Raw genomic sequence first — 14025 nt, forward strand, 5'->3', positions numbered from 1 at the left:
AAATATGTCTCTCTGGGCCTTGCTATTGACAATCAGTAGTGAAAAGGTCCGTTCCCGGTCGATCGTCTGAAACCTATGAGGAGCCTTTCCGGTTTGCTGGCTTGCCCGTCCTGTTTCTATATCTACTCACCATGGTGATGCTCTCCTATTTCGCTCAGTGAAACGGGCTACACTTTAGGCTTTGGGTGCAGATATCTCATCGACTCTTAGCTCGTCGGAAAATACCCGGCAGACTAAAAAGGTAAACACAGAGAATCAATATTGCATGCTGAAGCAGTTGGATCTCAGAAGAGGTTTACAGAAACATCCACTAACTCCTACAAAGCTATTTATTCTAAACCACTGTGATTAAGGCAGAAGGATACTATGAGCGGCCCAGCACACTTTCATAAGAGTCCCGACGAGGTACTCCGGGTGAGTTAATTAGGATGGACCCAGATCTTAATGTTGATTTGTGAAAGGAATATTGAAATTAATATGACATAGTGTAGTAGCCGGCTTATCTGAAACATATTCTCTTTTTACATTTTCTTTCGAGATTAAAAAAGTTTAATGTGTTTGATAACTCAAAAATATCAACAGCAAACTAGACAAGTGCGACAAAAAGCACACAGAGGGAAAGACTCACTATGATAGCGATCCATGCCTAATGTCAAGTCAAAGAGTTTTCCTGGAAGTATCACAAGCACATCAAACTACATCGTTTGCTCTGCCTGTGCAGGTAATCCACAAGGTCCCTGATCTACTCATCATCGGCAACACCGGGAAGCCAGACAACCGTCAGCGCCAGTTCCAGAGCGAAAAAACCCGCGATCAAGAGACTGACCCACAGGATATTCATCACCAGCAAGGACCACGGATTGAGCAGCCACGCCGCCAGCTCCGGGTTCCCGATGAGCATCTCCACGTCACCCAGGGCAATCAGCGCCTCGGTGACGTTCAAAGGAATCGACGTATTGCCCAGCGCAGTCTGCTGCTGGAGACGGTAGGCTCGGAGAACCAGCGGGAGCCGCTGGTCAGCCATGTAGCTCGACCACAGTTGGTTCGAGGCGATGCTCACGAGAACGCTGCCGTAGATCAGCAAGAGTCGCGGGCCATGGGGCGTGTTGCGGGCCCAGCGACGAAGTGGGCCATTGGAGAAGTACCAGCTGCAGTAGGAGACGCTGCATGACATGCAGAGAATGGCGAGGTCCTCCAGGGCGAGCATGGTGCTGGATAGTTCTTGACGAAGGGGTCGGGAAACCTGAGGCTGGACAAGGTCAGTGAAACGGGCTTGTGAGCTGTGGTGGCGAGTGTTGTGTTTGCTACTATGACCCGTTGAGGTTACTATCACAGCATACCAACATTGAGGCATGGTAATATATATAGGCCTTGTCGTTTAGAGATTGGGTATTTGCATCTAATGATCGGCAGGAGCAACAGCCGAAGAATACCGCTCTGGAGATAAATCACAGAGGCCAAAGAGAAGTATTTTCCTTCTCTCTTTGTCTCTTCTCTTGCTTTTTGCTTTCTTAAGATACACAGGTGTCTTCAGAGACGAAGAGCTTCATTGATATATGTAAGTTTGGGGGTTATCCTAGAATGTGTCATTTCAAATCCTCCTGATTCTCTTTGTCTTTGTATTCTCCTCTCCTTTTCAGTGGAATATGCCAAGCCATATGTAGAGACGTTAAACTTCCCGTTATAAAAACCCGAAATCAGAGTAGTACCTAGCCCTACGAGATATATGAGAACCTGTCCGGCCGATATTTGCAACATCTCTCCACTGGGCTAATGGATTAATAGGCCCCTTCGAACCAGAGCGCTCTCTCAGAACCGTACTAATGAACCTGATACAACCTACCAAACGTGCTGTGCCTAACCGGAAGAACTCATACTGTGTAGCCTTTACTGGCATTTGCGCTCTCACACGTGATACCCATCTTGCGAGAAACTCTTACATTCCCCGGGAGTCTCCCTCGTTGTCCCTACTCGTGGACCGGAAACAGATTGAGAAAACCTCCAGCTTGACGCATCCCTCCATGCCCCGGATCCACCCCAGCAGTTTCCCAAGTGCCAACGACTCCCTGAAGCTTTTTTGCGCAGCAATGTCAATGAACCCAAACACGGATAGGCAGATCGATGCTCTCTGGTCTGGAGAGCCGCCCCTGATTGGAAAGTCCTTCTCCATGCCCCATCCGTAGCTCAGAGCTTCAATGCCCGAGACGTTTTCGATCTCATTCTCCCGCCAGTTCTCGAAATGCGCAATGGCTGCGTCTGCTACAGTGGGTGGCCGATCCGACGCAAAGTACGCCAAGATGACCTGCGTGACGGCGGACTGCAGGGTGGCTGGCAGAGAGGGCGTGGCGGTAATGTGCTTGGTGAACCCGCCACGCGTCAAGATCTTCGGCAGATCCTTGACAGCTTCTTGGCCCAGTCTATGGTACTGTTGTCAGAGAGGGAGCTGGGACGAATGGAGAGAGGCCTTTACTTACGTCTTAGCAAAGTTATGGTGGGCCTCCAGCGAGTCCCAGTCAAAGAATGCCCAGAGGTAGGACGGATCTTCAGCCTCGAGGCCCCAATATACTCGAAGTGGGCCCCCGGGTGCGGCAACAACATAGTTATATAGCTTGCTCAAGATCCGGCCCTCTGGAGTGTCGTCGTTCATGACGTCGAGGCAAGGCTTGACGCCCATGACACCGATTTCAGTGACGCACATTGTGTGTGAAATCTTTCGTGTTGAATGCGAGGTGTGACTTTCGATGGCTATTTAGAAGTTAGGGCAAAGCTGATATGACCTTTCCGAGATGTGAGGAGCTCGAGTGAGACGGAGGAACGAAACTGCTACCGGCGGACTAGGATGGTTGGAGATCGTATATATCTTTGTGTGTGTATATATGATGACTTCGTCGGAAAGACATGATTTAGGCTTCCTCCATTCAACCCGAAAGGGAGTCAATCCTGATGCCTCCTGGTAAGGCAACACCATATCTTCCACCTAAGGCCAAGATGATTAGTCATCTGCGAGGAGTCAGAGTGACCCGTGACGGTGAAAAGCCGCCTCCGGAAATGGTTGTTACCTAGGCACACCAGGCTGAATTATACGTAGATCAGTGGAAGTTGGACAGTTTTAACACCCGAGACAGAATAATGAAGATGTATGGTAAATTATAGCTCGTTTTCTGGCATTCCCTCGGGGCACTTCAGCCGTGTGAATTTGCGGCTGTCTATTTCTGAGCCATAAGCCGGCCGAAGATCCATGTCCCTTCGCTGTACATTATTTCACCCACGGGTCGGAGTGGTGGCAACTTATCCGTATGTTATTAAAGGGAAGATAGGGTGAAATCCCGGTCTTTACGATCTCACGTATACTGTTCTATGTTTTTTCTTTGGAAAGCCGTTGGACATTCTAGGAAGGTATTAAAAGCCACCCTTCCCGTCCCCCTTCGCTTTCAGATACTGGGGCAAGCCTGGAAACAGGCCCCCGAATTATATCGTGTAAAATGTACTGGATAAAATTGTGTAGTCATCTCGCGTAGTGCCCCCTCCACAGGGCTCTCAATGCATTGTCCCAGATCATGTGTGTGAGAAGGTCAGACCTTATTTTGTAAGAGGCTATTCACCCAGCGTTTGATGTTGATGCTCAGCCAGAAGTCTCCTCGCCGCACCCGCCTCGTCCGACGTCTCTCCATGCTGAAGCTCGAGGCATTCGACGGAGAGGGCCAAGCATTCTCCTCTCCAATGCATGGTTTCGGACTGGCAATCGGTGACCTCTGGGCCTGCGGTCAGCTCCAGGAGTTTGCCGGCCAACTGCAGCGTTAACGGATGCCGCGCCGTCAATGACGCCCGGCTTCTCATCGCTGCATCATAAAACATCCGGCTGGCTTGGTCGACATACTGAAGTCGATCGTACAGCCCGGCCAGGAGGATCGTGCATTGCAGGGTGGCCACGTGGTTGGGTCCCATGGCCGTGCGGTAGAGATCGGTTGTGAGCTCGTGATAGCGGAGGCAGTCCGGCAGCGGGAGCCCGGCCCAGAGCGTACTCTGGAGTCGAATGCAGGCTGTCGACACGGGCAAGTAGGGGGTGAGCCGCTCTGCAAGCCGGGAGGTATGGTCGTGGGGTATGGCGGACAGGTTTTGGTAATGGACCGGCCAGTACCGCCAAGCGTATGGAAGGAGGTCCTGGCTGTGTTACAAGCTTGTGGCCGTGTCTTGATCAAGGGGCGTGAGGACTGGCTCGCTCGACTCTCCGATCGAGCATTTGAGGCAGATGAAAAGCCGTGTCAGAAAGTCGATGGCGGGATCCACGTTGGGGTGGACCGGGCTACCGGGGGACACGAGCTTCAATACTGCGTCTTTGAGCAGGGAATGTTGCAGGGAAAGCGTATTGCTCGACAATGAAATCAAGTGGTTGAGGCCGTGTAGTCTGCACAGAACAGAACTTTCTTCTTTGGTTTCACTAGCAGGAACCTTTTGCTGCTCAACGAGGATTGAGGCCAGGGTCTGGAGCTCTGCTACGCGCAAAGGACGCTGGGCGACGGCAAGCATGACCAGCATTCTTCTGGTTTCCATGCTCACATCTTGCCTGTTCAAACAAAGATGAATGAAGTCGGAAACACTGGGCTTGGCGGTGCGTAGAAGATCCATGGCCTCGCAAAGTTGATCGGGGCTTTCCTGGTGACGAATGTGCCGGCAGGCAAGCTTTGCCCACAGGAAAGAGCCCTCGCTGATCGCAGTGAGATCGGTGATAATAGTCTCTTTATCGTTGCTAGGGAGCTTGGGGAAAATAGCACCACCCACCAAAGAGTTTTCAACCACGGTGGAGATATCGGCGGAAACCAGATGTTCCGTCACTTCTAAGAGGACCTGACCTGAGAGGGTCTGACCACTGCCTGTCGGAGGATTTTGGGTTCCGGGTGTGATTAGTTTCACATTCGCCGTCTCTGGGATAATCGAGATCAGTTTGCGCAGCAAGGTCATTTCCTCGCACAGGGCCTCGTCGACACCATCTACGACCAGGAATACCTGGTTGTCGAGGTCGAGACATGTCAGTGCGCGCTTCAGGGTATCCCACAACAGATTGTCATAAGCATTGCTGTCTGCAGTTTGCTGACTATGCTCGAATGACTCACTCAGCACTACCAGCAGTGGAGTGTGACCGATGGATTGAGTGAACAATTGATGCAAGAGGCTCCGGGCAATGGAACGCATGGTGCCCTCTGCTGGGATTCTGGTACCTGTCGAGAGTCGGTTAGACAACGGCATATTGGGCAGCTACTGCGCGGCGTCATATACTTACTGATGGACAGAGACAGAGTCAGGGGAGAGGCGGCAGCGGATTTTCCCTGTAAATACCCCCGAATCACGTGGGTTAGAACAGTCTTCCCCGAGCCCGAACGGCCGATCAGGTGAATATGAGTGCTCTGATCCATTCGCCATCGCCAAACATGACGGGACATCCACAGAAAAGTCATCTCTACTTGATCCAAGGAGCGACTTGTTACATTTTCGTCGAGACGCGCCAATACAGGATCACCAGGTGCTAGCCAGAAACGGATTGCGTCGAAGTCATCACCTGTTGGAAATGTGAATTTGATTACTCTGTCAATTCTCGGAGCGATTCAAAAGATTCAAACCAGCCATAGAAGTCTGTATCTTTCACAAGGCCCTGAGCTGCTCCCTGCAACCGATGCCTTGAGATGGCCACTCTGACCCTCTCGCAGCGATTCTGAAATGTGTCGATCTGGCTAGCATATTGATTGTGGATGTCGTTGAGAACGAAGAACCCATCACCTAGTCCCAGAATAGCTTTGTAAAGCTGGGCGAACAAGGAAGAGATGAGAGCCACCAAGTCGACTAGAGCCAAAGCGAGTTGTTCCACGATCTCTTCGCTAACGCCAAGGTCTGTTGCGCGCAGTATACTTTGGAACGGGGTTGAGATGTCAAGAGCAACGACAAAGATATGTTTGAGAGGTGTGGCGTTCTCTGCTGCGAGCTGAAAGCGGTTACCTATCATCCTCAAAGAGATTGACGTGGACACGACAGACTAATGACGCGAGCTGGGTTGCAGGAAATCAAACCTCGAGTACGACGGCAAAGTAGCCATAAGCAAGACTAGTGGCAAGGTAGATATCGGCCACAAATGAGCCGACGACCTTCTCTACTGCGTCTAGCCTCTGAACGAGGACCTGGGCCCATTCTACCACCTTGTCATAAGAAGTCGTTTCAGCAGGGAGGAGGCGCAAGCGTTCTTCACGGATCCATTGGATCACTGAGGAGGCCGAGACCTCCAAGAGAAGTGCAGCGTCGGAAAGGGGTAAATGATCACGACTCCATTGTAGCAGGGGGATGATGAATTGGGAGATCGTTGTAGGGTTGGCGCCGTTCCGGATCTGAGCTTGTCGCGAGGTGACAGGCACAAATGTTGATTCTGCTATGGAGACAGGCATGACGGACATACTAGGTGTCGAGCCCAAGGATTGGGAACTCTGTCTTGTGATTTTGAAAAGACGGGGTCCTCAAGCCTGAAAAGGATGGCTGGATTTCAGGTGGCAGCGCATGGTTGATGCTCCGGGTGCGGTTGGATCCGCCACAGCTAATTTCTCAGCTCCCCACACCCCCCTCATTATTGTGTTAAGCGAACGGCAGGTTGACGTGGGGGACTGTAGGAAGATGGAGAAACAGTTCTATGCGCTGGCGCATTCATTCTCGTGTCACAGCCCGAGCTGAATCGGTGATTGGGCCGACGGTCGTAGCCCTGCCTGCACCAATGCGAGTCCGGTGGCTTTAGCGCTGATGTGGGTGGAGACAATCGGGATCAGACTGATAATCCTCAAAAACCGAGTCGAAACCAGGGCCATGGTCTTATCCCAATATTCTTTCTCATTCTCTACTGAGCAGGTCCATCGGAAATAAGAATCAAAGGCTTTGCAGGCGCACTTTGCACAATAGGTTGACCAAGTTGGGAAAGCTGAAGCCAAAGGAGCCCGGACACCAGCAACGAATGAGGGACCGAAAAAAAGCAATTATGAATTCCACGCAAGCCATCTTGACAAGTCCCACCTTGAAAAGTTTCCGAAAATTAGGATCTACATAACGCTGCATCGTTGCCAGAGGTTCGTTCGCCTACATCCAGGAAGTTTTCAAAAATCACGGTGTGGACAGCCTTTGCACACAGGCGCCGACTGATACGCCCATATCGCCTCTTTTCGCGCCCGTAGACGATGGCAATGAAGATGCACTTTCGAATGCTTAGAGCTAAGCTGCGGAGATTGTTCTTTCGTCAGTCAAAACATACCCTCGCAAAAGCACATCCCCCCTTAAAAATGCACCCGCACGAGGCGCAGAGAAGTCCACCCAGAAGACCCCGTTTCCACAATACCAGACGGCGGTCAACGTCCGAAGCCCAAACCCGAATCTCTGGCAGAGAGCAGAGGATCACTTGAATAGCGACCTGGATAAGCAGCTACTCCTTCAAGTAGTATATGAGACGCTGGCTGAGGAGTTAGGTGAGGAGCTGCAACCGATTGGCACTGCCGGCCGTCAGGTCCAGTTAGACAGGCTGTTTCAGAAACGAGTGAACGCGTTGGAGAAGCAGAAATGGAAGATACAATTCGGTGATCAATTGGTGGTGGTCCAGGACTTGGTGAATGGTCTCTTCGAAAAGGTGTTGGTGGTAAAGGGACTTGTTGATACGGCTGCCAGCGCAAGCCCCCCAGCAGCACTGGCATGTGCTGGGCTGTCGGTCGTATTCATGTTCGCTTTGCAAGCAACCAGTCAACAGGCAGTTCTTCTTCAAACATTAGACTATACCTCGACTTTGATGTGTCGCTTCCAGGTGATGGAAGATGTTTACCGCTCCGGCAAGAATGCCTCGGATTCTCCACGAGGGCACGAAGCCGATCTGCTGAAGAAGTTTGAAGACCATTTGACCGACCTATACGCTGCTATCCTCGAGTTCCAAGCCCGTGCAATGCATTACCTGGGAAAACGCAGTATAGTACGGCTGCTCGGCGACGCTTTCGAACACGAAGGATGGGATGGTGTGTTGCAAAACATCAAGTCTCTCGAAGTCAATACGGAGAAGGACGCTCAGATAATCGGGGCTGCCGATGTGGAACAGCGACTCAGGGCAATCCAAAGCACGCAACAGTACGAAGCCACGCGTCAGATCTTAATTGATCGTGACAAAAAGGCCATGAAACTCCTGCGTGCTCTGTATACCTGTCCATACAAAGACCGAAAAGACCGAAACGATGACCGAGTGCCCGGCACATGCGAATGGTTCACACAGCATTCCCTGTTCAAGCAGTGGCATCAGGCCGAGGGTTCAAGTCTGCTCTGGGTGTCGGCCGATCCAGGCTGCGGCAAATCTGTGTTGGCCAGGTACCTCGTGGATGACTTTCTCTCCGCCAGGAAGGAAGCCACAATTTGCTACTTCTTCTTCAAGGATGATTTCTCGGATCAGAACACTGCGGTCAGTGCAGTCAGTGCAATTTTGCGTCAGATCTTCTTGTCCAACCCACAGCTGCTGCGGGAACCCATACTGGCCAAGTTCGGCACGGACGGCGATAGGTTGACCAAGTCCCTCAATGATCTCTGGTCTATATTTACCAGTGTGGTGGCGGACCCGAGTTTCGGTGGGATGATTTGCATCTTGGACGCCCTCGATGAATGCGAGAAGGTGAGCCGTGGCCGTTTGATAGAAGGCGTTGTCCGTTCTTCCCGGGGAGGCTTGGGAACTGGCAATGTGAAGTTCCTCGTCACCAGCAGGCCATATCTCGATATCTACCGAGAGTTTCAAGGTGCTCAAGGGGACCTGTCAATGATTCATCTCAGCGGTGACGGCGAGGAGGAGATAGATCAAATATCGAAGGAGATCAATCTTGTCACTCAGAAACGGGTCGAGGACATTGCTCGCGAACGTGGTCTCACCTCCGAGCAATGCCAGATGTTACTCGACGAGCTCATGCCAGTGGTCGACCGTACTTATCTCTGGGTCACCCTGACCATGGATGTCATCCGAACTACTCCCGGCTTTACCAAGGGGAATATCCGGGCAGCATTCAGTCAACTTCCTTCCACGGTTGACGACGCCTACGAGAAAATCCTACGTCGAAGCCCGGCGCCTGAGCGAGCGAAAACAGTCTTGCATACTATTCTTGCCGCAGAGCGACCGCTATCCGTGAGCGAAATGAGCCTGGTGGTCGCCTGCGACCAGGCCTTCAAACAATCTGTGGATCTTGAAGACTATCTAGAGTCGCCGGATGAGTTCAAAAAGACACTCCGACAAATATGTGGTCTGTTTGTGGTTGTGATTCACTCCCAAGTGTACTTGCTCCATCAAACAGCCAGGGAGTTCTTGGTGCGAGCGGAACCTGCGCCTCGGTTGGAGGCCACTGATACGACGACCGCTTGGAAAGGCCCCGTCAACATCCAGGACGCGAATCGACTATTAGCCGAGGTCAGCGTACGGTATCTTGCATCCGAGAAACACAAGGAATTCGACTTAACTCGAGGAATATGCCACACAGAACTGGGCGAGGCATTTTAGTTCATGTACGATCACCTACGAGGACCCCGTTACACCCTTAGCGCGGCAGCTCTGTTCTTCCGACAGCCATGCGGCTCTCGACTTCGCTTTTCAGTCTGACCTCCAATCTGTGGTTGAATATCTGATCAAGGTCGAAAAGGCCGGTGTTGGGCCTCCAAGCCTCACGGGCCGCACATTCCTGGCGAGCCGCGCCGAGGAAGGAGACGTAAATCTGGTTCAAATGATTCTAGAGCATGCCGTTGATGTCACTTCCAGCAGTGAATCTTGGGCCATTCCACTGCGACTAGCTGTCATAAATGGGCATGTGGAAATAGTAAAGGCTTTCCTGGAGAGCGGGGTGGATCTCACTCTCAGAGATAGATTAAGCGACACATCAATCTGCTACGCGGCATTCGAAGGAAAGACAGAAATTCTAGACCTTTTACTCAAGCATGGAGCTGACGTCAATACTCGAGATTTGCTGGGTAGAAGCTTGCTATCCCTGGCGGAAGGGCATGATGCTGCCTGTCGGTTGCTTGTCAGCTACGGTGCAAAGGCTGAGTGAGAAGCTTGGAAGCTAGTCGAATGGGATCTAGATGTGACTTTATGCGACCTCGTGAGTGCGACAACGTTTCCGTTATCTCTCTCATGACCTTCTGGCTTTAACTTTGTCTTTGCCCTCTTCCCTTATGGTTGTAGCTTAGTTATGCCCTCGATCAGCTGCGGCAACTTGCAGTTCGTCCATGCAGTGTAGGTTTTGAGAGTTGGCATCATGGGTGGACCCGCATGGCCGTGCTGGATCTACATCCAAGGATGCAGGCATGCTTTGAATACCTGAAAGGAATCTGTGGAAGATTGGGTAGAGGGCAGGGCTAACATCTAATAGGTAGGAGCTATCGATGCTTAACACAGTCTTAGGAATTCGCTGTTGCCCAACTGATTAGGGCACCTTTGTCAGCGCCCTACTCTCCATCGATCAACAAACGTTCAATTCATACGAATGCTCTGTCAGGGGGTCAGGGCTTGAAGTTCAAGTAAGGCGGAGTTGCAATATCGGAAAACAGTATTGAAGAGCCGGTCGGATGTACGTTATACAAGCTGCATGCAGTCCATGTGCAGGCGCGGCTCATACTAAGACATGAGCAACCCCACAAGCAACACTAAAGAGACCACTCGTCATATTTGTACTATAACTGATGGTCCAGGGATGATTGTATGGTTCTATAATGCCAGATCTGGCCCTCTGCATGGATTGATATCATACATCTCAATTTAAGACTACTTGTTGTTTGATAGTTCATTTGAAGAAAATATATAAGTATATTTTAGTTCTATTAAATTAGTTATTTAACTTGTCCATTATTATTTTCTCAACACAATGTTTTGAATGAATAAAGATTTTACATATGTATACTAGTTCTCTGGGTCAACTGTTATCTTTTTTTATTTGTTATAGTCACTGTATTATTTCGATTTGAATTAATGAACACGGCCACTAGCGCAATAAAGCTTATATTTTCTGTTTTATAACATTCTGCCAATTAGAGAATCATTGTCCATATAATTATTTAGAAGTCGAGACGCAACAAAATGTATATTGAAACTATCTATTTGGAGCTCTGCAGTATAGAGAGACTAAGGGCGTACAGTTGGAATACGTAGAGGTTGTTATTGAGTACGGCTTCGAAATTTGTAGGTTGGCGTCGTTCTCGGCCCTTGCGCTTTTACCACCACCACCACCACTCCCTCCGCCTTTCAAACAGAACAGACCGAAAAGCTGATCAGAGTCGATAATACAGACAAAGATTTAAAAGAAGCCGGGTACTACGGTTCCTCAATCAGCGCTGCTATGAGCGAGAAGAACAAGGAGGCTCATGCGTGAAGTGAGTTGGGGTGATTTGGAAGGAAAACAAAAAGCCTCAATGTTCTTAGCACCTCTACCTCTCTATCTGTCGCTTTTGTTGTGGCGTTCAGATCGTCTCCAATATCCGTTTCATTCGCCCAACGGATAACCGATTGCTCTACGGAGTACATATTCATGGCAAGGACAAATTGAGCAAATAGACCCAACAACCAAAAACATACAACAGAAGGGATTCGCTGGTGGTCACCCACCCAACTACTAACCTCCCGGCGTGTGGCTTAAGTACGGCTGAGCGGACGGGAAGCCCTGTTTTCCACACCCTGTGGTCGTATGTGATTGTCCTTGTCACTGAGTAAATCATATATTACGTGTGAATCCAGAAGCCGACTGTAACTACTATGCAGCGGGGTTCAATATTTGAGAAAAGAGCACGGGTGACAAGTGGGGTTGACACTATGCAAATGAATCCTCAGGGATCGGTTATTATATGATTCCTGCTTCGCCTGGAAATAAGGGCAACTTCGTCACCGCTCCGCCGTCCGGCTATTGGCAATCATGCGATGCACATGAGTGTTCTACCACAAAGTTGAGGTTTAGAACTTTCATACGCTTATGGATGTGGCATGGTAGTATATCAGATTGAAGGATCAAGTTTACGTAGTATACTAGCTTGATCTCCTCTTGCGTGGATGAGTGGACTACTTTTGTTCGGGGTGGTACTACACAAGCTGCATGCAGTCTATATGCGGGCGCGGCCTCTGCTACACCATCGACCCCAGAAGCAAGGATGAACAGAGCAATCGTCATTTGTGTACCACAATCATCGGCCCAGGGATGATTAGTTCCCTGCAAACAGTCAGATCCAGCACCCTGCATTCATTGACATCATATAGATCGCCCTAACACTGCACCCCGATCGATCCTTCACCATGAAGAAACTGATAAATATTCACTATCTTCTATCGGGCTTACCATCCGACTTTCTTGTAAGTATCTACACAGCATACTTATTCTCACTGACAAGAAACTCATACATATATACCAACACTTCCGAGACAATTCTCGTGCTTTCTTCTAACCATTTCGATCTAAATTGGCGAATACCAATAACATGGAGCTCACATTTCCCGTCTTCCGGGGGTCCGCCAACCAGAGGATCATCCCAGACACGACTAATCGAAAACTCGGAGCCAACGAGGTGTACATCGAAACCACCCATTCAGGGCTCTGCGGTACGGACGAGCACTTTATGCACAATGGTCTGGTGCTTGGACACGAAGGAATCGGGATCGTGAAGCACGTCGGCCCGGAGGTCACCTCCGTTCGCGTTGGAGACCGAGTCGGATTTGGATATGTGCGAAAGACGTGCCGTGCATGTAACCAGTGTCTTACGGGTATGAACATCTGCTCCCACCCTGGTTGATATCGCGGTTTGCTCGTTACCACACCCTTCCTCCCTGGGCAGCACGGCTAACGTCACGACCCGATACAGGCTGGTCCCAGTACTGCCCCGACGGACGCATGTACCTGACGCACGACCACGACCTCGGGTCCCTCAGCCATGGCACAGTCTGGGACGCCGACTGGGTCTTCCCTATCCCGGACGGGTACGATTCCGCCTACGCCGCGCCACTGCTCTGCGCCGGCGCCACCGTCTGGACCTGTCTGACGCAGTACAACATCCGACCCGGCCAGCGCGTCGGCGTCCTCGGCATCGGCGGCGTCGGCCACATGGCCATCAAGCTGGCAAACGCGATCGGATGCCACGTGGTGGTGTTCTCGCGCACCGAGGGCAAACGACAGGAAGCCCTGGATTTTGGGGCCGCGGAATTCCACCTTTTGGAGGTGATCATGCGCTTGATGAGAGCTTCGAACCGGTACAGCATCTTCTGGTATGCGGGCAACCGGGGAAGAGTCTGGATACGTGAGTTTCTTCCCTTGCTTTGTTGACACATACCGACACGCAGAAGGCCTTTCCGCTGACCGGCTATCCGTATCCCATCCAACCAGATTGGTCCCGTTGATGGCCAATAATAGCACCATGTTCTTTATCACAGCGGCCCTCGAACCGATCGAGGTCTCTTTCGCGCCCCTGATCCAGCATGGAATATGCATTCAGTCGTCCTTTATTGCCTCCCGCCAGGTCGTGCTGGATCTGCTGGGGTTTGCCGCTCGGAAGAAGATCTACCCCACCATCATGGAGTTTCCGCTGACACAAGCGGGGATAGAAGAAGCGATGCAGATGCTCAAGAGTGGGAAGATACGGTACAGGGCTGTTTTGCATCGTTGAAGTGTGCTGGTATAGCTTTTCATTCCTTCTCATTACAATCCGGACTACGGCAAGGGGTGCCTTAGTTGACGCTCGTTGGGCCTATACACCGGATACTGGAATATGCGTTTTTGCAAGGTGGTAGCCGGTTTTAAAGATCAAACAGAGTAATAGCATGATTGTCAGGTTGGTAGGTGCGATATCCTGCTCGTTTCTTCTCTAATTCTAGATAGGAGTGGCACGTCTCACTGGGCAATACAGGGTCCGATTTTAGAGATCAGAAGTCAAGGGTTGGGATTTGTTTCTTGCTCCGAAGAGACATATCAAAAATTTGACCGGACACCCTTCCAGGATGCCAGGTACTATGCTCCTCATGACATC

General features: G+C 50.7%; 4 protein-coding genes across 4 annotated transcripts; 2 read left to right on the forward strand and 2 right to left on the reverse strand.

Annotated features, from left to right (window-relative positions):
* Window positions 1-742: 742 nt before the first annotated feature.
* BO95DRAFT_458469 (uncharacterized protein) lies at window positions 743-1207 on the reverse strand (the record flags this gene model as incomplete). Its single annotated transcript, XM_025588550.1, has 1 exon — window positions 743-1207. The coding sequence occupies one exon, from the start codon at window positions 1205-1207 to the stop codon at window positions 743-745; it is 465 nt and encodes a 154-aa protein (XP_025447635.1).
* A 498-nt stretch (window positions 1208-1705) lies between these two features.
* On the reverse strand, window positions 1706-2908 carry BO95DRAFT_510213 (uncharacterized protein). Its single transcript, XM_025591331.1, has 2 exons — window positions 2475-2908; window positions 1706-2417 (listed from the first exon to the last, which is right to left on the reverse strand). Exons 1-2 carry the CDS (start codon window positions 2696-2698, stop codon window positions 1937-1939), a joined length of 705 nt encoding a protein of 234 aa, XP_025447636.1. The 5' UTR covers window positions 2699-2908; the 3' UTR covers window positions 1706-1936.
* A 4485-nt stretch (window positions 2909-7393) lies between these two features.
* Window positions 7394-9532, forward strand: BO95DRAFT_350735 (uncharacterized protein; the record flags this gene model as incomplete). Its single annotated transcript, XM_025582053.1, has 1 exon — window positions 7394-9532. A coding segment is annotated over one exon (2139 nt), but the record flags the coding sequence as incomplete, so codon positions are not given.
* A 2954-nt stretch (window positions 9533-12486) lies between these two features.
* BO95DRAFT_448948 (NAD(P)-dependent alcohol dehydrogenase) lies at window positions 12487-13665 on the forward strand (the record flags this gene model as incomplete). Its single annotated transcript, XM_025587913.1, has 4 exons — window positions 12487-12769; window positions 12868-13220; window positions 13241-13299; window positions 13386-13665. The coding sequence occupies 4 exons, from the start codon at window positions 12487-12489 to the stop codon at window positions 13663-13665; spliced, it is 975 nt and encodes a 324-aa protein (XP_025447638.1).
* Between the last annotated feature and the right edge of the window lie 360 nt (window positions 13666-14025).

This window comes from Aspergillus brunneoviolaceus, assembly GCF_003184695.1.
Source record: "Aspergillus brunneoviolaceus CBS 621.78 unplaced genomic scaffold BO95scaffold_2, whole genome shotgun sequence".
Taxonomy (NCBI): Eukaryota; Fungi; Ascomycota; class Eurotiomycetes; order Eurotiales; family Aspergillaceae; genus Aspergillus; species Aspergillus brunneoviolaceus.